Source organism: Thermobia domestica, chromosome 16 (assembly GCF_964235325.1).
Source record: "Thermobia domestica chromosome 16, izTheDome1.hap1.1, whole genome shotgun sequence".
In the NCBI taxonomy this organism is placed as follows: Eukaryota; Metazoa; Arthropoda; class Insecta; order Zygentoma; family Lepismatidae; genus Thermobia; species Thermobia domestica.
Window position 1 is genome coordinate 157,779,295 of NC_137469.1, and position 26,556 is coordinate 157,805,850.

Here is a 26,556-nt window from a genome sequence, read left to right on the forward strand (position 1 = left end):
ATAAGTTGAGACTTACTCCAGCAGGAAATCCTAAAAAAGATAATTGAGGGAATGTTGGTACTAAAAGATTAGACAGTTGCCTAAAACGAAGGACATTTGGTGACAGGATAAAGAAGGCAGTCACATAGAATAATTGAACCTGTACCTAAGCCTTAGGGATGCAGATTTGGAGGAAGAGCCACTACTTTGGTGGAATAATCATTCCCACCATCTTTCAAGATTAACAAAATTAGCGAGAAAATATTTGTGTACACAAATAATCTTACCGCTGAGCATGCTGGGCAGTTAATATTTCTGTCCATGAACAAAGCTATTGTCATAAAAACATTTTAAAATACTATTGAATATAAGCTAAATTTTCTCATTGTTTCACATCTCTGGCTTAGTATAACAGGGGATTCATAAATCAACACGAAGTACAGAGTCCGACATAATTATTCTAACATAAACATGTTTACTAGATTTATCATTTCTATAGGTATGCAAAGAAAGTAGACAAAATTACAACTGCTACAAAATAAATTTGAGTCTTCTACTAAATATATAAACTCATGAAAAGCATCGGATACTTATTTCCACTACCAGAAAGGATGAAAATAGTTTGTTTACATCTGGATATCAGCATTCAACAGAGAACAGCTAGTAATTAGTTATGTTCCCCTTTCTATGGATTACTACGATATTTTTTTCAACATGACTGTACTTTTTTGTGCTGACTGCAGAGTTCATATTTCTCCACTCTGAAGAAGTTCTTTCAGATGGTCCTTACTTCTAATGTGAGGTTTCCTAACACGATCTTCGAACTCGTTCCAGATGTTCTCTGTAGGATTTAAATCTGGTGATTTGGTCGGTATCTTCAAAGTGTGAGGAGTGTTGTTATACACCATCCAAAGCCTCATAATTTCCGCAGTATACTTTGGATCATTGTCCTGATGGAAGTAATAACCGTTTCCCAATTCTAGCTTCTGTGCACTCCTCTTAAGATTGTTTTCAAGAATTCTCTTGTATTCAAACTTTTCCATGATTCCATCTATGAGCACCAGTTCCCCAACGCCTGATGAAGCCATACATCCCCATACCATCACACTGTTGCCTCCATGTTTCACTGTAGCTACCATGTTCTTAGCTGTATTTGATAGCCTTCACACTGTAACACGTCCATCACCCTTGTATAAGCAGAATTTGTTTTTGTCCGACCAGAGAACGTGATCCCAGAATTCTATTGGCTTCCCCTATACAGGTTAACAAATTTTAGACTCTTTTTCTGATTCACACAATTGACATATAGTTTCCTCGTAGGAAAACTGGCATTGTAACCGGCACTATGTAAAACCCGTCCAACTGTTCCTGTGTGCATCACAGTGCCAGAATATTGTTCAAGGCTTCCTCTAATCTCACAAGTAAACCTTACGTTTGGGTGAATCGAGTTGCTGACTGAGACACATATGAGAAAGTAGTACTAAATGTGGTCAGTATTTCAGTGAAGTTGTAGGTGCGAAGCTCCAGGGGTTTAGGAGATACAGCTACCAGAACATCACATGGAAGTACGGAATAGTCTTCATACAGTTGGAGGTAAAAGCTCTGTAAGACCTCTTGTAACGACAAAAGGTGAATAACAAATATATGGGTACATATTAGGACTAGGGGGAAGTCATATAGTAAGGGTATACCTGACGGCGGCCATCTTGAAATCCGCCATTTTGAATTACGGTTAAGTTTTTAAAATAGGAATAGGGTCATGTGATACATGATTTAAGGCGCAAATTTAATCAGAAGAACAATGGTGACGTTAATTTTGATTTACGCGCAATTGGTAAAAAGTTACAGGGAAATTAAATATTGTTGCAGCATATGTATGTCCTTTACCCCACCTTGTAAATTTTGTGTTAATGATAATAATTAAATAAAAAGCAGGTGGATAAATATTAGGTCTATGGTAAGAGTTGCCTTGATGGCGGCCATGTTCAAATCCGCCATTTTGAATCAGATAAAAGTTTTAAACAAAACGCATAACAGTGACACCTTATTAATAGCAAATTTTACCATAAATCCAACGGTATAACCATTTTTGCTTTATCATTAACCAGCACAAAATTAAATGGATCGCTCCTTACGACTACTACTTTGACGGAATTGTTAACGACAAATGTGTCAAGTGTAATTCGATTGCCTTTGTCAGGTGTGCTCATTGTGAGCAGAGCATTTGTGCAAGTCATGCACTCCTTTCTGAACTACATATTGATTGTACTAATTGAGGACTTTTCTGGAAGAAAGACCCAAGTTCAATTATGACTCAATTCCACTTTGGTCATTTTTCCTTAAATTAGTAACTTGTTTATGCGATAACAAATGCTGGTCATTTTGTGTATTAAAAAAGGTATCATGGTATAATTGAATTAATTTTTGTGCCATGCTATCTACAAAAATTACATAATTATGGTATAGCATTATGCAAAACCTACGTTATGAAAAACTATTTGCTATCAGCTAGTTACGGGACCGACTACGTATGTGAGCTCCGAACCAGATGTTTTCGTTGAAAAATTGTTTTCCTAATACAAGAAAATAAAAACTAAGAAAACTATGAGGGAGAAGAGCTAGATGCTGTATGTTTGTTCCAGCATAATTCTGGAATACCTGAAGCAATTTCAACCAAACTTGGTACACATATGACTAAACTAACTAACTAATTCTATGGCCTATGGAACCCGGAGGTTCAATGCCGCGTTCACAAAAGCTCTCCACTGACTTCTATCCTTAGCTAACTGCATCCAGTTTTTACTTTGTATTCCAATCTCTGCGAGATCCATCTTAATATTGTCCTCCCATCTGCGCCTAGGTCTTCCTAATGGTCGTTTTCCGATTGGTCTTCCAGTCAAGATTTTGAAAGCGTTTCTACTTTCTACCATTCTAGCTACATGACCTGCCCACCTAAGCCTTTTAGACTTGACGACCCTAACAATGTTGGATAGACCGTATAAATTATGTAGTTCCTCGTTATGAAGTTTCCGCCATACCCCATTCCCATTCCTCTTGGGTCCGAATATTCGTCTCAGGATCTTGTTCTCAAATACTTTCAGTCTATGTTCTTCCCTCAGTGTAAGCGACCATGTTTCGCAACCATACAGAACAACAGGGATGATTATCGATTTATATATTTTAAGCTTCAAATTCCTCCACAGAATTCGCAAGGACAAGAGATTTTGCGCCGGATAGTAACACGAAATCCCTGCTTTTAGTCGACATTTAATGTCTTCGTGAATATGATTTTCCTCGGTTAATATTGATCCTAGATATTTGAAACTATCCACTTTATCAAAAGTATTATTTAATATTTTAACGCATCCACAATTTTCCGTAGTACGGTCCCGACACACTTCCATGTATTTAGTTTTCTCTGCATTTACTTCTAAATCCATGTCCCTGTAAGCGTTTAATAAGATCTCTGCATTTCTTTCTATTGTTCTCCTATCATCCTCTATTAAATTTACATCATCAGCATATGCCATAACCTGGTGAATACCGTTCAACTGTAGGCCCTGGTTGCTATCTTTGATTTTCCTTATAGCGTATTCCAGAACAAAGTTAAATAATAATGGCGACAACGCATCTCCTTGTTTCAGGCCATTTTCGACGTGAAAGCTCGTGGACAAAAATTTTCCTACCCGGACTTGACTTTGGGATTCATTTAAACATATCTTAATTAATCTAATTAGCTTTCTCGTTATTCCAAGTTCTGTAAGAACGTTGTATAATATTTCTCTCCTAACCGAGTCGTATGCCTTTCTAAAATCTAAAATCTCTTCTTGCGCAGAACCTGGCTTCTAAACATTAAGGAGTACGAGGTGAATATCGGCTCAAGTGTGCAAGTAAATATATAGGTAATGAATACGAAGCTCGCAATCTATGGCTTCACCCTGTTTCTAAGTTTTTCATTTTCTATATGTCATTTTGAAGCCATGCAGGGAAGAAACTGGTCGATACTCTATCCGTATTGCACTAGTGACCCAGCTAGCATCGATGTATAAACACGTTAGAGCCTGCCCTTGGATAGAACATTAGAACAAGACAAGAACCAGTAAATGAACTCTTTACACTTTGTTCAATGAGTCCTTCTGCTCAGCACTTTTCGTTCTGCAGAAAGACGGAGTATTGCCGCCACTGACAATGAGTAAAAAAGAGTAAGTTTCATCATTACATTGTCTGAGTGTTGATGTCTATCTCATAATCATGTTACTTGAAGATTTCAGGTGCTGACATTTCAGCATTCCGAGATTCCGATATGCTGGATCGACGTACCATTATTGGAATTTCGAATTTCAAAGATTCAGAAGTGCTGAACCGAAGTCCTCATATTCTGAAATTCATAAATTTCTAGCTGAAGTTTCGAGATTCCGGAATTTCGAGTTTTGGAAATTCCGAAATTTCTGACTGAAGTTCCGGAATTCCGAGATTCCTGAATTCCGATATTTCGAGGTGAACTTTCGGAATTCCAAAATTCCGGAATTTAGAGATTTCGAAATTTCGGAACGAACTTCCTGGATTCCGAAATTCCGAGATTACGGAATTCCGAGATTCCGAAATTACGGAATTCCGAGATTTCGGAATTCCGGAATAACTAAATTTTTAATTCCGATTCCGGAATTAAGATTTTCATTCCGAAGTATTCCGGAATTCCGGAATCCGGAACACCCCTAATTAGCTCTCATTAGGGGTGCCCTTTGTTCTCCTTAATTTTCTAAAGGGTTTTATTATTATTATTATTATTATTATTATTATTATTATTATTATTATTATTATTATTATTATTATTATTATTATTATTATTATTATTATTATTATTATTAAGTATTCTGCCTATTGGCAGGTCCTGGGATTAATGAGGTTTTTTCTCTTCTTAATTTTCAGTTCGGGCCTAGAAATATTTATTCCATGTTTCTCGATTTTCAGCTTCCTCTTTCAACTCCCAATATTTTCTTCTAATTTTCAAGTTATCGATCAGTTGTTTCTTCTCCCTACTCCTCGCTTTCCTTCCATCTTTCCTTCTATTACGGTATGAAGAAGAAAGGGTTTTAACTTATTAAATAAAAATTCTGCCCTGAACCTACTCAGTGTCTCTCTTATAGTACAACCACTTTTAATCCCATGGCTATTCATAAGCGTTCGCCACGCATTTTTATTACTCATGCGTACGCTTGGAATACGCTGACCATGTATTTAAGTGTGGATGGCTAATCACAAACGCGAAAGCAAGAAAAACGCAGAGAAAATGTCAGCTCGAGCTTATTGGGTGCGTTTCGGAACAATAGACCGCCTGCTGTTTAGAAGATGTCTAAAGGAAGGACAGGAAGGAAAAGCGTGTTGCCAGGCAAGGGGATTTTAGCAAGAAACAGCTGCTTGGAACATGTTTCGTGCAGAGTATTGGAACTCTGCTATTATAAACCTGGACTTGGCAAAAAGACCCGGAAACCCTGACTGGCTCACAGTATGATTTACAACTCTGGCGAAAGTAAAATTACTGAGTAGCCACCTTGGCCACGTTCGCTACAAGGGGTAACGTATCAAATAGGCATACGCTAAAGGAGATCTATTTAAGCTATCTATAAGCTTTACACATGTTTGGTCAGATTAAAGGTTTCTCCTTATATAGCGAGGATCTTTATATAGATCCATTGCGTCCCAGATCAAAACAACCGAATTGGTTCTTCAACTAATGGAACAAAAGAAAGCTTATATACTATCTCCCTCAGTTAATAATTCCCGTTCTAGGCTGAACATAGCTTAAGATAATTAATTCGGTATCTCTAAGGTATCTATTAACTAGGAATCTTTTACAACTTGGTGCACTATCCATATAAATATGGAAAAAAGCACTCTTGGACATAAACATCCATTTCTCTGACTAAAAGAAAGGAGACTTGCTTCTACCTAATTATTAGTGCTCACTTGATGCAAAAGATAAAATAAATAGAACTTTGTCCACTCACTCTTCATATAAAGGACCTAACATAGTCTTCGAGATCTAAGCTAAAACTACCCCTCACGGCTCAAAATCACTTGAGTTTATATAAGGGCGAAAGGAAAAATTCCAGTAAAACGGATATATATATAAGGGTGGTCCTTATTTTCATGTATATAAAGTTTCAACTTCTGACCCTTTCGTATTGTTCCTTTCAACGAAAAACAGTTTTCTGTGAAATTTGAATCAAACTGATTAATATTTAGAGGTGACTCAAGCGATTTGAAGTTTATTGTAGAGTCTATAGTTTGCCGCAGAGCACAATACAAGTTGTACATGACATCCTATCGCGTTATTATAATTATTCATTCCATCATGTATAAATTAATGATAAATAATTTTAAATATCAACAAAAATAATAAACAGTATATTATAATAAATTAATAAACTTACAAATATGTAAATTTAAAAATATAATGATAAGTATCTTTATCTATAGAAAGCTTCAGTTTGTCTGCATGTGCGCCTAAGAAGAACACCCCAGAAAGTCGAGTTGGAGACTCCTGGTCCCGCTCTAGGATCTCTGTCAAACATCACCAAGATTCGATAAAGAATCTTGAGCATCTTTTCTTCCAGCGAAAAGGACTTAAGAAAAATAAGAATTGTCAGACCTAGACTCAAGAAGCCAATGATGCAACATTTTCAGCATTGATTAAGGAACTTTTGGACACCGCACATTCAAATGCCACAGATGTGATGAATAATGATGAAGACAAGATGTTCCTACAACTCCTGCGACAGAAGGGACATCCTTGCTGTATTGGGGGAGTCGACAAGGTACCACTTTAAAAAGTAAAGGACAAAGTGAAGAAAGAAGAAACACTAAAGAGGAGAAAGAAATAATCCAAACTTGAAGAAAATACGTTATTCGAGAAAGAAATGTTAGCGAGCAGTAGCAGCAAAGAAGAAGAGGAAGATCCAACGGAAGCTCCAGGCTCCAGTAAACCAGTTGATGTTCAACTTCGCAAGCGAGGGCGCAAAAGTGTTATATCATCTCAGCTAGCCATTATGCTAGATAGTAACAGACTCAGTGACAGATGTACCATGATGATTGTCTTCGAGGCTTCCAATAGCTATGGACAAGATCTTCGGAATTAATAGATCAAACACTTGCCGTCATCCTCAATAATACAGGCAATCGGTCACTACTCGCATTAAAGATTCTTTCAAACCAAATACGATTTTGACATTTCGCTGGGATGGGAAGCTGAGTGATATTAGCGGAAGCAATAAGGTAGAGAGGCTTCCCATTTTGGTATCGACCATGGAAGAAAAGAATTTGCTAGAAATTCCAAAGTCATCCTCTGGGAGTGAAAGGGCTACTTATCACGTTGTGTAGAGTAGTGTGGAAGACTGGGAAAGGGAAAACTTGATGCGTGTCATGTGTTTGATACTATCAGTTCCAACAAAGGCCGTTCATCAAGATCGTATCATTCTTCAACAGCTACTAGGCCATAGTCTTCTACACTTCGGAGGCCCCCATCACATCCGTCTCTTCGCCAGACATTCTCATGTTGGCAACAGTGGAGCTCTATTGACCAGGGAAAGTATGAGGATGTCTTCTCAGGCGATTTTGCAGCAGCAAAAATTCATGATGTCCAGGACGAAGTAATTTCTTTTTGTGAACATCAACCTGCAGATCATTACTCACGAAATGATTATCGCGAATTGCTCATGTTGATGGGACTAATGTTCTTGGGAAATCCACCATCTGGTCCACCAACCCAGATCAAGTTCCGAGCTCCTGGGCCAATGCATCAAGCTTGCTGGATGGCGAAGGCAGAGGTTTGGTTGTTCCGTTCCCATTTAAGCTGACACAGACAGAATTTCAGGGATTGCGAGATCTCAACATATTTCTCGCGGACATTTATGTTAAATTCTGGTTTCCGACACATCCTAGGTTTCTACGAAAGCTAGAAATGATTTCCAACCCCTTAAGGAACTTCATGCTTATCCTCAACGAGAGATTGGTGAAAGAACATTACACAAAATGACACGACATCTGTCGCCCCTCTCAGAAGATCTGATCCCCTTTAGTCTCTTTGATCCGGGGTTAGGCTCTAACACATAACGAGCTATGATCAATCTTCAGCAGAGATAGAAGGAGAAGAAGGTCTATCAATTCGAGCAGAGGTAGATTTGGCGATGGTAGAAAGTTAAGATGCATGTCGATTTTGTGACAAAAGTAAGCAGAAGTATATTAGCTCTTCTTGGCATTCCAGATGGTTTTCTCAGTGAATAGAAAGAATGATAGAAATTACTTTAAGGCAATTGTTTGCTCACTAGCAAACCACAAATGATCATGCAGAGCGTGTGTCGCCCTAATATAGGAAATGATGCAGTCAGGACGTTTTAAGACAGAAGAACAATTGCAGTACGTGATCCAAGCACTCAAACACACCCGAGAAAAGTTCTGTTATGCAAGGATATCAACTTTTATTCAGAATCAGCTTTTGCAAACCTATATGGTGTTACTCACAATCGGAATATGTTATTCTGTAATAATTCAGTAGAGATTATTCGAAGCTTCTGCAGTTACATTGATTTACTGTGAATAACTGACTATATGAAACATATAGAATGCTTGAACAATTAGCAAGTTTTTACATGGCAAAACTTTAACATTGTTGAGCCACCTCTAAATATTAAGATTCTTACATGATATTTTGCACATATTATTTCTATATGAAAAGGAAACTTTTGAGAGGATCAGAGAGTAAATTGCTTTATTTTGAAATTTCACCATATGTATAAGGACCACCCTAGTGGGTATAGCCAACATACTATCTGGTTGTGGCACTTGAGTTACACCGTGAACTTGTGTAAGAACAGAGTGAACATGGGACCTCCATAGAGCGTCATAAGGGCGTGTATGCTGTACAAGTTCAAACTGGAGTCAAACGCCGCTGTAGTGGGACAGAAGATACGCCAGGCCTTTGTCGAGCGTGTCGTGACTACGCGGACAGTGCAGCGGTGGTTTAACAAGTTTAAGAGCGGTGACAAAGCACTCCAAGACTTACCACGGGCTTGATGATCAACATATGTACACAATGCAGATCTTCATGCAGTAATTGAGGCGAACAGTGGCCAGACACGTGAGGAACTGGGACTACAATTCAGTATGAGTGGAGAAGCCATTCGGCAGCACCTCCACCAACTTCGGAAGCACTACAAGTTGAGTCGATGGATCCCACATGATTTGACTCCGGGCCAGAAGGCAACGCAAACAGACACCTGTGTTTCTTTGCTGTTACATCTGAGGAAGGAGCCATTTCTGGACAGGGTATTGATATGTGATGAGAAGTGGATTCTGTACGAAGCTTCACGGCCCCGTCAGCATTGGTTAGCATTCCATGAACCAGTTTCAAAACAGACGAAATCAACACTGTACCAGAAGGTCCTTCTATGTGTTTCGTGGACTGCTCGCGGCATGTGCATCGGGAAGTGCTACCAGCTGGTCAGTACATCAATGCAACTGTGTACTGTCAGCAGTTGATCCGTGTTCAAGAAAACTCAAAACTTTGGAGCAAGCACTTCTGAATCGCAAAGAGGTCCTCCTGCTACAAGACAACGCTAAGTCCCACGTGGCTAGGATAACCTGGGACACCATTCTACGCCTAGGCCTTGGATGGGAAACTACTGCATCCGCCATACTCCCCGGACATTGCACGGTCCGAATATCACCTGTTCTATCGCGATGGAATCCATGTCCTTCCAGAATGTTGGCAGAAGGTCGTCGAAGCTGATGGGACTATTTTTGATATTCCAGGTACGTCTTAGGTGACATTTCAACGTTCCAAGGTTGTTGGTGAAAAAGCGACAAAACTTTTTGGTTACCTTTATAATAACAAAGCTCCGTCTCCTTTGGAGACAAGGGGTACGCTCGAACCAAAAATATAATATATTTTCCAGTTAGTAGTTGAGGTATGAAAGATTTCAAAATTTTGTAAACTTTAGATAGTCGTTGGGTTATTTACTTCTATTTTTCCTTATAGAGACTGAGCCTCATTTATAGTACGTTTTTATCTTTGTAAATAGCTTGCGAAACTTTTAAATTTTGATGAGAACCCAAGCAAGCCACAGTGGAGTATTACGGCCATAAACCTTTCCAAAAAGGCAAATTTTAAAATCCGTCACATAGGTGTGAAAAGCACTCCCGCGCCAAGGGGGCATATCTGTGAGTCACACAATGACCACTTACGGTGCCTGAGTCACTCCTGGTGGGTCACAGCCCTAGTTGATGTTTGGGTATCAGTCTGCGCGGGTGTGTGTTTCACAAGTTCATACTTTTCGTATTCAATCAGTTTATAGTTTTCTGTGAAGCTGTATATAAAAGGATCAACGTCATACTTTTCTTGGATGTAACGGAATGTAAGAGCTTTTGATTTGTGTACGTATATTTGCATTACTATTATTCCTTTCATTTTTTCTATTCGTCTAAACATAGAATACTTGCTTTACTATAAATTTTTGCAGAACATTTATTACCAGAATGATTCTAACACTGTGTCAAGCTCTGACAAGCTTTATCCCATTGATATTCTGAATCAGTGGTATACTACTTACTTGATTCAAAAATAAAATTTCCCGCAACCAGTTGCTTTTTCCTTATATATATTCTTTAGTAACATGATGCAGATAGATTTTCAGTAAATCGAAGTGATAATTACTGCCCATAATGAGGTTGAAACACAAAAATCAAATTATTATACTGTATGTACAGATGGTGATCAGAAAAATGGAAACACCTGTAGTTGGCAACACGTCAGATGTATGGATTGGCAGTGGTGTCGTGGCGCCCGCAGCGCCGGATCGCTTGTGGTGGTGTGTTAGGTTGGTCTCCATACTACGTCAGGCGCAGTGCAACAGCAGTGTCCAGTGGCTGCAGCAGACGGAGGTAGTGTAAAATGGGAGACCTCTCAGATTTTCAAAGAGGAAAAATTGTTGGTGCGCAGTTATGTGGAGTGAGTGTGACGGCAGTGGCTACTGTATTAGGTGTGTCGCGTGGGACAGTGTCGAAGGTGATGACGGCCTACACAACACACGGGAAAACCACATCGGGGAAGCGGAACAGTGGGCGGAAGAAAATCACGAGTGACAGGTCACGCCGGGTATTAAAGCGCATTGTCACGCAGAACCGTCGTGCCACTGCGGAGCAAGTGACGGAGGAACTCAATCAGCACATCCCCCACCATGTTTCGACAATCACAGTCCGCGGCGAATTACATGACATGAACTTACGGGGTCGTGTTGCACGGGCCAAAACGCTCATCAGGGACCATGACACTTTCGCACGTCGCAAAGAGTGCCGCGACCATGCAACTTGGACCGTTGAGGACTGGAAACGTGTGATATGGTCGGATGAGTCATCCTTCACCCTATTCCCAACCACGGGCCGTGTTTATGTGTGGAGAACGCCCAAAGAAGCTTATGATCTGCAGTGTCTCCATCCAACTGTGAAACATGGCGGTGGCTCGGTGATGCTGTAGGCCGCCATATCATGGTTTTCATTGGGTCCTGTGGTCACACTTAACGGACGAATCACTGCCAACGATTATGTCGCAATTTTAGGAGACCACTTGTATCCTATGGTCCGGATGTTGTTCCCGGACAATGACGCCTTCTTCCAGGATGATAATTGCACCCATTCACAAAGCTGGCGTTGTTGCAGCGTGGTTTGAGGAACATCGGGATGAAGTTCAACACCTCCCCTGGCCCGCCCAATCCCTAGATCTCAACATAATTGAACATCTGTGGTCCGTCTTGGAAACACGACTCCGGCGACGATTTCCACTTCCATCCTCTCTCACAGAACTGGCCGATGCCCTGCACGAGGAATGGTGTAAAATTCCACTTGCTACCATTCACGACCTCTATGCCTCTATCCCACGTCGCATCAAGGCTGTTCTGAAGGCGAAAGGTAGCCCGACACCATATTAATCTGGTAAGTTGCAATTTCGTTCAGGTGTTTCCATTTTTCTGATCACCATCTGTACGTGCGTGAAAGGGAGGAATATAAATAACAGAATTGTAAAACATTGATTTTGTAAATATATACACACGTATTTATATACAAAATATATACATATGAGCCAGAAATGCACAGAAACGAAACCCTTTAGCCGTCATTTTAATTTACTTTCACATAAAATATATTTAATAAGTATAAAACATTATTATCGTTATATACTCAGTTTTTATTTTTTTTTTTATTTTTTAGGATTCTGAAGATGGAGAAAGAGTTTAAAAGGCGAGAACTCTACGAGTTAGTTAAGGAATGCGAAATCAGAGCTATTGAAGAAAAGTTACTATACATGGAAAACAGAGTAACAGAAATGACAAAATGTCCCAAAGCTCAAAGAAGTGCCTTGAAACGGTCTCTCCGATATTTTAAAACCCAATTTTAAAAAAGATGGTCACAGTCACACAACAAGAAGGAAAGATTTTTGCAGCAGAATGAAGATTGGTTGGCGGGTGGTATAAAGGTGCCGACATTTTCATCTAGAGTTCCAGGCCGCCCTGAAAAGGAACTTCAAGAGTCCAGCTAAAGGAGTAAACGGAGGAAAACTGAAGAGTTGAGACAGCAGACTACCCCTGAAGAATTAACATTCGCTGCTTCCATGAGCCTGAGGGCTGCAGATAATAATGATGCAGCAGATTTGTTTCAACAAATCACGGAAACCCCAACTAGGGCTTCTAAATTCAAAAAGGTATTAGGAAGTTCCGAGCATATTGAAATAAAGAAACATACCTACTGAGGCATTAGGCATTTTGATAGATGCAGAATTAACCAAACATCAGTATGAAGTCATACGGGATGCAAATAAAAAGATATATCCCTGCTCTTCATTGGTAAAGGAGGATAAAAAGCACTGCTATCCACCCGAGGATTCAATTACCGTTACCGAATCACTCTCTGAAGTTAAACTGCAGGCATTGCTAGACCACACAACCTCCCGATTATGTATCTGGAGGAAGTATTGGAACATGTCTCTGTTGAAGAGAAACAAAACTTAGAATTGGTCTCAAAATGGGGGTGTGATGGGTCACAGCAGTCACAATTTAAGCAAAAGTTCCAGAATTTGAGTGAAAGTGATGCAAACATTTTCCAGAGTTCGTTTGTTCCCCTTAAACTGATGGCAAACGTAAAGGATAAGAAAAAAGTTATTTGGCAAAACCCAACCCCTTCTTCCACTAGGTTGTGGAGACCGATACGTATACGATTTGTACATGAAAATATAGACATAACAGTAGAAGAGATCATAGTAGAAGTATGTTGAAGACCAAATAAAAGCGTTAAAGAACACTGAAGTTCAGTTAGGTGACAACCCAGCTATCATCAAACACACGTTTTTACTTACAATTTGTACATTGTAAATGTAGCTAAAGAATCACAGTTTAAGTAGGAAAAATCAAGCTGACGATATCTTCTGAAAACTCGGATAAGTAAAAATTGTACCAATGCCCCCCTCCCCTAAAGTATAGTTTGGTGTTGTTTAGAAACCACTATATTTTACCTGTATCTGCGTAATCAACCTTGGATTTTCTTCTACGTGTGGGCTGATTACGACAGTGATTCCTTTATATCCGTTATTCTCCAAGGTGACAACTGCCAGTGATTTATCCATTACAGAAATGAAGAACAAAAGAAAAAGCATCTTGTTTGAGGTATTCCCAGCGTCCATCATATTCTTCTTTAGTGTAGCAGTCTGAAATACAGAAGAGATAAATAGTTTAACACTGATATGTCCATATACAATTGGATGCTGGGCTCGATTCCCGGTGGGAAAGCAGTAAATTTTAAAAGCTTTGTGGTTCATTTTCTACCTCAAACTGTAGGTCCACGTCTGTATCGAAAAGGAACGCTAAGCTCGTACTAACCAACCAACCAAAGATGCACAAAGTGGTACCGTTATGCGACCATTAAAAAATCTTTAACACCTGGCTCTTTAAATCTGTATCCTTATCGGCAGACAGTCTTGCAGCAAAAAAATGGTATTCAAACTTTTCATATATTTGTTTTGCGCATGCTCAACTTCATCACTGTTGCCAACCATGCGTAAAAAGTATTGGCCTTTTTCTGGCAAGCGCGTCGTATACTACTTGAAGCTGTATCTTTCACCGGTATACATCTTTTAGAGGAGGATTAGTATTCGAGTTGTTTCTTTTTTAGTAAAAAGCATAGATGTTCATTTTACTTCGACCTCACTCACCCTCGCCCTCGCAGTAGCAGTTGGCCCTCACCCTCGTTCACCCTCGCCCTCGCGAATGGAATTGTCCATCGCCTTCGCGCGCCCTCACCCTCGCTGTCGAAACTTGTCCTCGTCCTCGCCGTTGAAGCTTGTCCTCGCCCTCGCGGCCAAAACTTGTCCTCGCCCTCGCGCACCCTCTCCCTCGCCATCGAAGCTTGTCCTCGTCCTCGCGCACCCTCGCCCTCGCTGCCGAAACTTTTCCTCGCCCTCGCGCACCCTCGCCCTCATATCATTGAGGGCAGGGTAATTGAGGGTGAGGAGACCTCGAGAGGGCCTCCTTCGTGAGGATCAGAGCATCAATTATTCAACCTATTTATTGAATTATTTCCTTATCGTCAGTGGCGGATCCAGGGGGGGCGATTGGGGTGATCGCTCCCCCCCAGAAGAGGAAACTTCTTTATTTTATATATACAAATAAAACGCATCCCAGAGTTTGGAGCTCTTAAAAGTAGCTCTAAGTAGCAATATTACAACCCACCACACCCACCAGAAGTCCGTCCTGGATCCGCCCTTGCTTAACATACGTCCTAAAGAAAGGAAACTAAACATATCATCGTATAACTTACTGTGGAACACCTAAAATGGAACAACTGTTACAATGGAGATCTCGGTCGATAGTGAGGTTTACATCATTTATCAACAGTATCCAATGCCTTTACTTCAAAATGTTCCTTGAACTACGATGCAAGCATAATTATTCAGCCACATAAGGGCGGCTCTCATGAGGGTGAGGGTGAAATCAAGGTTTGATGAGTGGCGGTAGAGTGACTACTGCGGACTATCTGTCAGAATTTGACAGTCAACACGTTGGCCATCCCTGATGTATGTAGCGTAACTGAGGAATTTGAACAAATTCAAAGGGAAAGATCTAAAGAGCTTAATTTTGAAACTTCGTCAGCAAACAAATAAAATACTTCAGAACACTATTGTTGAATTATCACTCGGAAATATATACCCACTCTAACCTATAACATGAATGACTTCATTGATTTGAATGTAAATCTAAGTTAATTGGTATTTTAAAATATAAACTGAAATGTGTCAACGTGCTTGTAAGGTTAATTTCGATGCTCAAATATTGTTAATATTCACCACTAATAGAGATACATTTGTCCTACCTTAACAATGTTAACATTTTGAATTTTTTTCAATAATTGCCATAAATATGAAACTTTGTCTTAAGAAACTATCCTAGGGGCCAATTTGTGCACTTTATCACTTTGGTCTTGGTTCATTTTTGGCAGCTATCATTGTTGGAAAATTTATTTTCAGTAATTCCCAATATTATGAAATGATATCTTTCAAACGTTGTCTCAAGGATTCCTTACACTACAAATACGTAAAGGCAAATGAAAAATGAAATCTTTAGTTTAAGATCCCACGATTATGCAAGCTAAATGCTAAAGGAGACAGAAGTGAATGATGAAAGAAATAGTTGAATGAGAATGTAGTAGGAAACTGGAGAATCCCCAGAAAACCCACGAACACGATGTCCTCCACCACGAACTTACTTGGACGGGAATCGAACATGCGACCCTTCGAACAAAGGTAATTTCTCTATCGCTGAGCCACCGTTCCTCCCTAAATGGCACGCTCAGAGCTTAGCGCCTCCAGGGGCCTTGGAAAGATTATCTAGCCTAAAATGATTTAGCACTGACTTTTATAAATCCACCAATTCAACAATTAATAATGTCGTGCAAACTTTAATACGTGCAAACTTTAAGATTGTAGTAATGAAAGAAAAGATGAAATCTTTAGTTTAGCGCCCCAGAGTTATGTAACTGCTAAAGATGGATGAAATTGCAAGTGAATGATGATGAAAGAAATGGTGGAACGGGAAAGTAAGAGAACAGACCTTTATTTTCTTTAGCACAAATAATTAAATGTGTAGATTAATTGATTTCCAGAAATTTTATTATAATTAGCAATTAAAAACTGAAAGGGCGATCACAAACTTTTCTTGCCCAGGACCTCGCTACAATTTGTTACACGCTGCCATACGGTACATCATTAAAACAGGAGTAGAGTGACAATTATTTTGCTCTGTGGTTGAAAAGTAATAATGCAAAACAGACAATTATTGACTTGAAGAGATAGGATAGTTTAAAAATTCTGACTGGGGAATAAAATCTTCATTTTTACGTCCTACGATTATCGCAGTCTTGTAGCCAACCTGGAACGAAAGAGATTCAGCCCACTGAAGATTCTTTGCGAATATCATTTCAATGTGAATTTCGAACAAAGATCTAAGCTTATCTTCATGCTTACGTTACGTCAAACAACTAACATATAAGGTGGAAATTACTCAACTTTTTTCATAAGATGTAAATTATTCAACTTTTTTCATAAGATGTAATCCAGCTGACTAATTAAAATTTTATAAGCTTTATGTGTTATATGTTGATTGATTAAATGTTGCACCTGATAATATGTAGTCGTTCCTGCTTGTTACATAGTATTAGCGTGTGTAATGGTTGTATGGGGGAGAGGAGTATTTAAACGCTATTCTAAAGTGAAATATTTACATAAAAATTAGGATAATTAAACATTTTCAATAACTCCCTCTTAGACTTCGACTCTGGTTATAGGTCGATTACCGGTGATTGCTGAAAGTTAATGATATTGAAATATACAAAGGAAGTTAGTATAGTGTCTAGCAAGCATGTCTGCTTTGCAGCAAAAGTCTCAGGTTCGATTCCCTTGAGTGAAGTTTGAACGCATTATGGTGGTTCGGATCCTACCATAAACTATAGATTCACGTACCATTTAGCATCGGCATCGGTGATGAATTATAAAGGGACATTAACTCTAATACGTCAAAATACAGACAGATCGACTGATTCCCAAATATTAATAAGTAAAACTTATATTTTCCAAAACAGCAAATTACGTTAATAGAGTGCTATTTTTTTCTAAATATAGATCATGAACGGTTTGAAATTGTTTATTCTGTTGTGTGAGAACGTTTCTCTATAGTTAGAATTGAGGACATCCTCGAAAGTTCCCCTTCGGGAGGATGAACACTAAGAATCATTAAATTATAGGTGTAAACCTGAATGCAGTTTTACCCACTTATCTCAATAGTAATCTATGTAAATGTAAGGTCACTTGACAGGTCCGAATGCAAGGTCACTTGACCAAAGGCTTAGATAATGTCCCCACAACCTCCACGATGCGGGGCCACCAACTCCAGGGATGTAAAATATATAGAAAATGTTTAGAAAGTAGAGGCGAATAACTAGGGGCTGCAGCGGGCAGGGGCTGTGTTGCAATAATAGACTATCAAAAACTTCCTGCTCAAGTCATAAAATTTCACACGGCGTACACCATAGTCTTAAAATTTTCACAGAGTATACGCTAGTCTTAAAAATTTCACAGGTTATATATGCTAGTTTTGAATATAGTACTACACGCCTTGAAGCAGAAAATATGCGCAAATGACTAAGATTGAGCAATACACCTTCGTATACTCTCGACTAGACCCCTGAATATATGCTTTTATTTTCTTAGTTTGCTTACATACGTGTGACTAAAATCTGGGAGGAACGCGACCACCCAAGCCCCTCGTTACGACGCCCATGATTAGATGAACCATAGCCGAATACTTCAGCTAGTTTTGCTTCTTTATTTCTAAGTTTTCCTATGCTTTGCTGACTAAATATCAGTTGTCAGGGAGCTTTAAAACTTGCGATACAGAACCAAATCATTCTATTTTAATATCCTATTTAGCAAAAAAAAAAATAAATAAATAAATAAATAAATAAAAATAAAAAATTAATAATAATAATAATAATAATAATAATAATAATAATAATAATAATAAAAACGTCGATAATGAAGGGTAACAGATGACAGAAAGAAGCCTACTGGACGCCCAAAATAGTCTCCCTTTTCAAGACTGTGCGCTGCATATTCTTACACTATATTAAAAACGCTTTCAGAGATACCAATCTTAAAAAAAAATAAATAAAATAAAATAAAATAAAATAAAATAAAATAAATCTTTAGTTTAACATCCAACGGTTATGCCTTCGATGGCTAAAGGAGACTGATGGAATTGCAAGTGAATGATGATGAAAGAATAGGTGGAATGAGAAAACGGGAGGAAACGGGAAAATCCCGAGAAAACCCAAGTATACGCTATCGTCCTCCACGAACTCACTTGGCCTGGGATCGAACGAGTGACTCCTGAAACCAGAGATTGGCTGTAGCACTGAGCCAACGTGCTCCCGTCCAATAATATTAATCGTGTTAATCGTTTAATTGCAATAAATATTTTCGTTTTTAGTTTTCAGTATTGACTTAATAGTTTTGCAACTGGGTACTTGGAAAACGGATAGGATTTCAATTAAAAACAGTTTGTGGGCTGGTCTAGATAGTTGCGATCTACACTTAACGTAATTATCTTAGAATGAGATTTTATTTACAAAATTGACAATTGAATTAAACCATTAACAGTAGTGATTTATAAGATAATTCTAATTTAAGATCAATTAAAATTATTGATCAACTAATAACTGACTTCGATGAAGTGGATTACACTAAGTGTTATCAATTTACGGTGTCTACATTTAATTCATTTAAAAAGTTCGTTATTGAATTCTTCGCCCTCGCGCCTTCGCTTTTCCTCGCCCTCGCGCACCCTCATTCCCGCCATCGAAGCTTGTCCTCGCCCTCGCGGATCCTCACCCTCACTGCCGAAACTGGTCCTCGCCCTCTTCGTCGAAGCTTTTCCTCGCCCTCGCGCACCCTCACCCTCGCCATCGAAGCTTGTCCTCGCCCTCGCGGATCCTCACCCTCACTGCCGAAACTTGTCCTCGCCCTCGCGCACCCTCGCCCTCTTCGTCGAAGCTTTTCCTCGCCCTCGCGCACCCTCACCCTCGCCATCGAAGCTTGTCCTCGCCCTCGCGCACCCTCGCCCTCGCGGCCAAATCTTGTCCTCGCCCTCTCGCTCCCTCGCCCTCGCGTCACTGTGGGCGAGGGAACTTGAGGGTGAGGATGCCTTCGAGAGGGCCACCCTCGCGAGGGTGAACATCTCTGGTAAAAAGTATATGTATACTCAATTGCGACATGGCTAATAACTAAAGGTCCACATGGTTGTCACGCAAATTCGATGCAAACATACGTAATATAATTGAGCATGAAAAGAAATGGAGATCAAACTTTAAGCTGCTATGGACAGCAGCTAGGGAAGCAAAGCTAGAGAATAAAAACTTTGAATGTTGCCGAAATGAAAGAAAGACTTTTATTTTAGCGTCCCTTTCAGCAGCGAGGCTTATGAGACGTGGATCTACAGCTTAATGTGGAATCTGAACCCGGGTCTCACCAAAGGCTTTTACGCTTACCTCTTAGCCAAGAGGGAGCTCGAAATGAGAGAAAAAGAGTAATGATTGAAAAACTAAATATTTTGCATTGAAAGTAGGGCAAACCAAAATTATTTACCAACTATAAGAAAGACCCAATAGGTAGCAACATTCTCTGCATAGGAGGTTCAATATTCCTGAAATAACTGGTTGTGATTTTGATTTCTTATCATCAACAACAAATTGTAAAAAGTTAAATAACTTTATGCCTTACATAATTTAGCGTCCTTTAATAATATTCATAACAGCAATGGTCGAACTCTAGATATAGTATTATCAAATATTGATAAGGTTCTCGTTGAAAGAGAATGTTCTTTCTTTGCTAAGGAAGACAGACACCATCCAGCAATAAGTATCTCTCTCCCATTAAACATTCCAAAGAAAGAAAACATAGAACCTAAAGTATTTGGTTTCAATGTTAGGAAAGCAGATTTCAGAAAATTATACGTTGAACTAAACAAAATAAACTAGGGCTGTCTTTCGCAAACAAATGTTATCAAGTGTCTATCCAACTTTTACAACATGATTAATGATGTATTTAGCATGTGTATTCCCCGTAAGAAATATGTTAATGCAAATTATCCGAGCTGGTTCACTTATAGTATAATTAAAAGAATAAAATCCAAATCATATCATCATAAAAAATGGAAAAGTGGAATAACTGTAAGCCTATATCATTGTGAAAAATTTCATGAGTTACGTAAACAGATAAAGACCGACATATCACTTACGTATAAGACATTCATTTTAGAATCTGAACTTTCTATTCGTAATGACCCGGGCCAACTTTGGAGTTTTGTCAAAAGCAAAACTAAACATATGCCATCAGTTTCCTTGACTTACAATGGAAAAGAAATAAATCATGACAGTGAGATTGCTCAGGCCTTTGCACATTACTTTCAATCTGTTTATAGCAATGTTTCAGCAAAATACGACGTAGATAGTTCAATTTCTAGCAAGACGGAATGCAGTAGCCTGTTGGACAACTTTCAACTTGGAGAAATACAACTTCAAGAAATTGAATTGGCTATAAAGTCACTTAAACCAAAAGCGTCATGTGGACCTGATGGCATTCCTCCCTATGTTGTCAAAGGCTGTATTGATATATTCAAGTATCTACTCCATACTATATTCAATATATCCATAATAACAGGCACTTTCCCGGACAAATGAAACGAAAGTTTAGTGTGTCCAGTACCAAAGTCTGGAAATAAAAACGAAATACAAAACTTCAGACCTATTGCTATATTTTCTCCTTTTGCTAAAATTCTTGAGTTCTAGCAAGACGGAATGCAGTAGCCTGTTGGACAACTTTCAACTTGGAGAAATACAACTTCAAGAAATTGAATTGGCTATAAAGTCACTTAAACCAAAAGCGTCATGTGGACCTGATGGCATTCCTCCCTATGTTGTCAAAGGCTGTATTGATATATTCAAGTATCCAGTCCATACTATATTCAATATATCCATAATAACAGGCACTTTCCCGGACAAATGAAACGAAAGTTTAGTGTGTCCAGTACCAAAGTCTGGAAATAAAAACGAAATACAAAACTTCAGACCTATTGCTATATTTTCTCCTTTTGCTAAAATTCTTGAGATTATTTTATATGCACGAATTCTGAATCACGTTAAACCAGCTATATCCATACATCAACACGGTTTTTCACGCAATAGATCTACTGCAACAAACCTAGCAGTTGTAAGAAATTTTATAGCAACGGAGTTAGACAAAGGCGGCCAGGTAGACGTTATTTATACCGACTTCAGTAAGGCATTCGATGTAGTGGATCATGATGTTTTAGAGGCGAAATTAGCAAGCCTAAACTTTACAGTCTGCAATTGAATATATTGTGTCATATCTATGCAATCGGAAACAATCTGTTCTATACAAAGGTCATATCACTGAAAAGTTTGCTACTCTTTCTGGGGTTCCTCAAGGATCTCATCTGGGTCCTGTGTTATTTCTCCTACTTATTAATGATATTCCGCTTTTTATTGAAAACTCTGAGATTCTCCTATTCGCTGATGATCTCAAATTAGATTCTAGAATTAATTCAACTGAAGACTGCATACAACTACAACAAGACCTACAGCGGATTCAAACGTGGTGCGATGACAACAAATTAATAATAAATGTATCTAAGTTTAAATACTTATTTAAATTCTTTCACGAGAAAAAGAAACCCCATCACCTTTGACTATACACTGAAAGAAACCAAACTGTCTAGGCCAAGTACTGTTAAAGATTTAGGTGTTATTTTTGATCCTGAATTAAATTTCAATCAACACATAAACATGATAACAAACAGCGCATATAGAAACTTAGGTTTAATGTACAGAATAGGGCAAGACTTTTTCAGTGAGACAACGCTGGCAACACTTTATTTTACATATGTTAGATCAAAATTAGAATATTGTTCTATTATATGGACTGCCAATAATAAAAAATACTCTCAAGAAATAGAAAGCATTTAAACAAAATTCTTGAAAATGCTTACATAAAAAAAAACTAGTTTTTATGCCAAATATTTTTCCTACAATGATCTAGTAAACAATTTTAATTTTCAAACTTTAGAAAAAAGAAGATGGATGTTAGACTTGTTATTCTTATACAAGTTATTAAATAATAAGATTGATTGTATGGAGTTGGTCGCGAAAATATCACTGCGGATTCCCACTTGCAAAATCAGAGTAGAGAATACAGGTACATTTTATTGTGCGAAGCCAGAAGCAAAATATTATTTAAATCCCCTATGTGGAGGCTGTGTATGTTATATAATGACATTGTAAATAAGTTTGATAAAGTGGATGTATTTAGTTTATCAGAAAACAGGATCCGATCATATTTAAAACAAGAAATTTTCTATAGAAATAATTAAGAATTTTATGTATGTAACATTTACTGTATATACACAACACTATAATTGGGCACTAAGCCTGTTGTGTTGTATATTAAATAAATAAATAAATAAAGACAGCAAGGGCCAGTGACAGCGCCAGTTATAATTTCTCGAGAGGGTAAGCGGAGGGCAAAGACATTTTGGGGGCCAGTTATATTTTGTATACCAAAAATATTGGTTTTGTATTACTTTAACCCATACAGGTGTAGTTTTGGCGTACCACTAGAAATAATTGTTGAAAAATTCTAATTCTTTCACTAATTTACTACTTATTGTCTCCTAAAAGATTTGCGCAGGGCGACATGAAAACATCTCACTTGGCATAGATAAAATTCAAGTGAGCCACCAGAGATAATTTTTCAAAAATTACCATTTTTTTTCGATATGTGTATAAATACGGTTTCCGGATGTACAGCATAAGAACTACAGTGCAAAAGCACAAACCAACCTGTGCTAGGTGGCCACTAAAAGCACGAATGCTATCTAACCGAGTCAGTTCAGGGCGAAACTGGTTGGCCCGCGCGGGAGTGCGTCCGAAGGGAGCAGGTGCTTTCGATGGTGGGTATACGCGTAAGCGAGGACAGTGAAAAAGAATTGAATTTTGGCAAATATTCGAATTTCAATAGCACTTATGGTTTTACACTAGTAACGTTCCACTTGTAGACATACAATACAGCTTCTGTACACTACAGAAATACACCGCCGGCGGAAAATAACGTCTAATAGAGTCATCTTTCATATGCACTTCTTATTTGATCCACCGTAATGCACTTGTAATAATTTTACACTAGTAACCCTACACTTGTAAACCTGAAATACAGCTGTGTTACTTTGTATAAAATTTTGTCGTCTTCAGAAATAAGTTCCTTATAAATATATCTTTTCATACAAAGTATTCAATTTTACCTTAAATCTTCTAAAATGTGGTGCGCCAGAACTACATTAGCACCACTTAACCTACATTACAATGTAACATGTATTGGGCAAACCCTTGCTACAGGGAGCACACAGGAGCCGGTTCGCATAAAATTTAGTCAAGTTCCCCAAATAAAATATCAACACAAATTGTTTGATATATTTTATATCAGGTTTATTAGTTTAGAAATATCGTTCGTCGATCAGCACTAGTTTTTTGCATTTTAGGATTCAAATAAGGCAAACGTATAAGGGGATGTGGCAGGCACAAAAGGACGAAAACATAAATAAGAAGGTATTTTAACCTAATCTCAACACTATTCACTGATATTTACACTAGGTTTGACAGACAAAATAAATAAATACAGAAATACTTACAGAGTGAATTCTAAGATACATTACATCAGAACAGTTTATGTTCTGAATTAAATCATTACACAATGTGTTTCAAAATAACACCGACAACGTTTGTGAGGTGCTTCCTGACACCAATATAAGACGAAAAGTATAGATCAACCTGGTTGCACAAATGCTTTCTTTCGGAGTTCTAAGCTGCCGAAAACATGAAAAAAATGAATTTTAAAGGTCCATAGCTCCAATACGATGAGACCTACCGGATAAAGACTTTATTGAGGTAGGAGAATGTGTCCTATCCAAATAGCCTGGATAAATTGTTATTCTTCGTTTTTCATTATCATTTGACCATGAAACAAACGCCTCAGAGATATACAACCTCTGTATACAACTATGCCTTGTTGGAATGCATAACTCGTAGAATATGATGCTTTTTAAAATTTCAACACTTCCAGTGTACCTCTAAAAATGTAACAAAGAAATAATGGCCATATATATATATTTTTTTTAATATTCAATTAGAACTCTCAAATCCCCTACACAAAATTTGGAATTGACTTGTGAAAACGGCACGTTTCTAGCACCTGTGGTTTTTGAAATCTCATTGTCGAAAGATTGAGGAGAAACATATAAATCTAGCATTTTAATATAAGGTGCTTTCGGAGAATAACGCCGGACGAGGTAATAACGCCACGTACCCATATCTCACACACTTTGCAAGTAATCTTCAAGATGTTATATGCAGTACATGCGTCGTTGATGGTAAAACCACATGGTGAGTTTGCAGTTTATTGGCGCCGTTGTGTCGAGCGTGAGTGTGGAAAGAGTGTATTAATAGAACGTTCGCAACGTCTGTTGTAAAATTGGAAAGGTAAGTTGTTAGTGTGGCGATATTTATATCGCGAGTTAAAAGTTCACATTGTGTATTATTTTTATAGTGCATAATCTAAAGTTTGTAAATGCAATAGTAACTAATTATCTACCTCTCGTGCAATGTGTGATTTACATTCCGAAAAAGAAACATCAATGGTTGGGGCAATAACGCCTTTTCCGAATCGGGCTAACAACGCCACGTATTTTAGGTGTTGTTATTATTCGAAATTCTGTTTTATGTTGTAGATGCCTCGGAAATATAAGAAACGAAATCTATGAATAGCTTGGCCCAAACAAGTACTCGAAGTTGCGTTGACATTAGTGAAGGAAAACTAATTCGTCTGTCACAACCAGTAGCAAGACTACAAAATACCAAGACGAACACTTAGAGAAGGCACTACAAGAACTAAATTAGAAACAAAGCCTACTCTGTGTTCAAAACAAGAGGCCACCTTGTGTGAAAGAATTATCAAGTTATGTGATATTGAGTATCCTTTAACTTCAAAACTAATTTGAAGTTTAAAAGCATAAACTCATAACTTACTTACTTTTCTGACTTTTACGTGTAATAACTTATCTTAATATCTAACGTGTAATATTTACATTACATTATTTGCAACCTTCAATATTCTTGTAAGTTACATTACAAGAAAAGGATCCCAACTCTGAGAGCTGAATTTAGTTCAAACTTTGCGAAATAGGTATTTCAACGTTACTGAGAATGGTGATGATAGTCGTCCATAAAAAAGTAGCAGTGCTTCGAACGACTATCATCACCACTGATTACCTGTACTGTACTATACTACACTACACAATTACCTATACTATACTATACTATTGCCTATACTACACCGTATATCATTACTCTATGATCAACACCATCCTTAGGACGTGGAAATACCTATTTCGCAAAGTTTGCACTAAATACAGCTCTCACGGTTGGCAGTCTCTCCTTGTTAGAAACATTTGAATGAATTCATTCAACTTTGGTCTTTTTGAAAGTTTATTATGCTTTCTTTTATTGTATTTATTTAGTTTATTATGTTTTCTCAATTTCATTCACGTTTCATTTATTTAGCATTCAAGTTTGAACTACCCTTATTATTATTAGTTTGAACTGTTGTAAGCAATAAAGAATAAATTATAACTTAATAAATCATTATATGGAAATACAAGTCAGTTCCACCATTCTGCGTTCTATTTAATATTTATCTTCAAGTTGAGTATCTATTATAATTAATCTTAGCGTAAATAATTATTGTATGCCAAGTAACTAATATCATGTTGTATTTTAGGTTGTGAAAAAATCTATTCCATGATGTTATTATCCCGATACCACAGGCGTTATTACCCACACATGTGGGTAATAACGCCAAAATCTCCCATTACACAAAATGGCTTGCACACAGTTTATTATTGCAAAGAGTGAGACGATATTTTTTCGTCCAACGGTGCAAAGACTATTCTATTGCTGAATGCCTTTTCCTTTTATCTAAATGTTCATATGAGAGTGTGAAAAATTAGGGAACCTTAAGGTGGCGTTATTCCACCAAGTTACCTTATATATATATATATATATATATATATATATATATATATATATATATATATATATATATATATATATATATATATATATATATATATATACCAATTTCCATTTGCTTAACTTGAGAGGATCATGAAATAGCCTATTTTTGAAAGAAATGTTGACTTCTCTTCCTCCCTCACGATACAAAAGCTATAAATTTTAAATAGCCTACTCCAAGATAGTGGTGTGCATGCGTATAGAGAACAAACAAACATTTAACTTTAGGTATGAAATAAAAAGACAGTATATAGAAGTGAGTTTTGATAGTTAATGCGGAGATAGAGC

At 37.9% G+C, this 26,556-nt stretch overlaps 1 protein-coding gene across 1 annotated transcript in view; it reads right to left on the reverse strand.

Annotated features, from left to right (window-relative positions):
- The window catches only part of LOC145672825 (calcium-activated chloride channel regulator 1-like), a 170,910-nt gene extending 157,195 nt beyond the window's left edge, over positions 1–13,715 (reverse strand). The window contains exon 1 of the mRNA XM_081741974.1: positions 13,538–13,715. Within this exon, the coding sequence (XP_081598100.1) occupies positions 13,538–13,708 (171 nt within the window). The 5' untranslated portion in view covers positions 13,709–13,715. The remainder of the gene's footprint in view (positions 1–13,537) is intronic.
- Between the last annotated feature and the right edge of the window lie 12,841 nt (positions 13,716–26,556).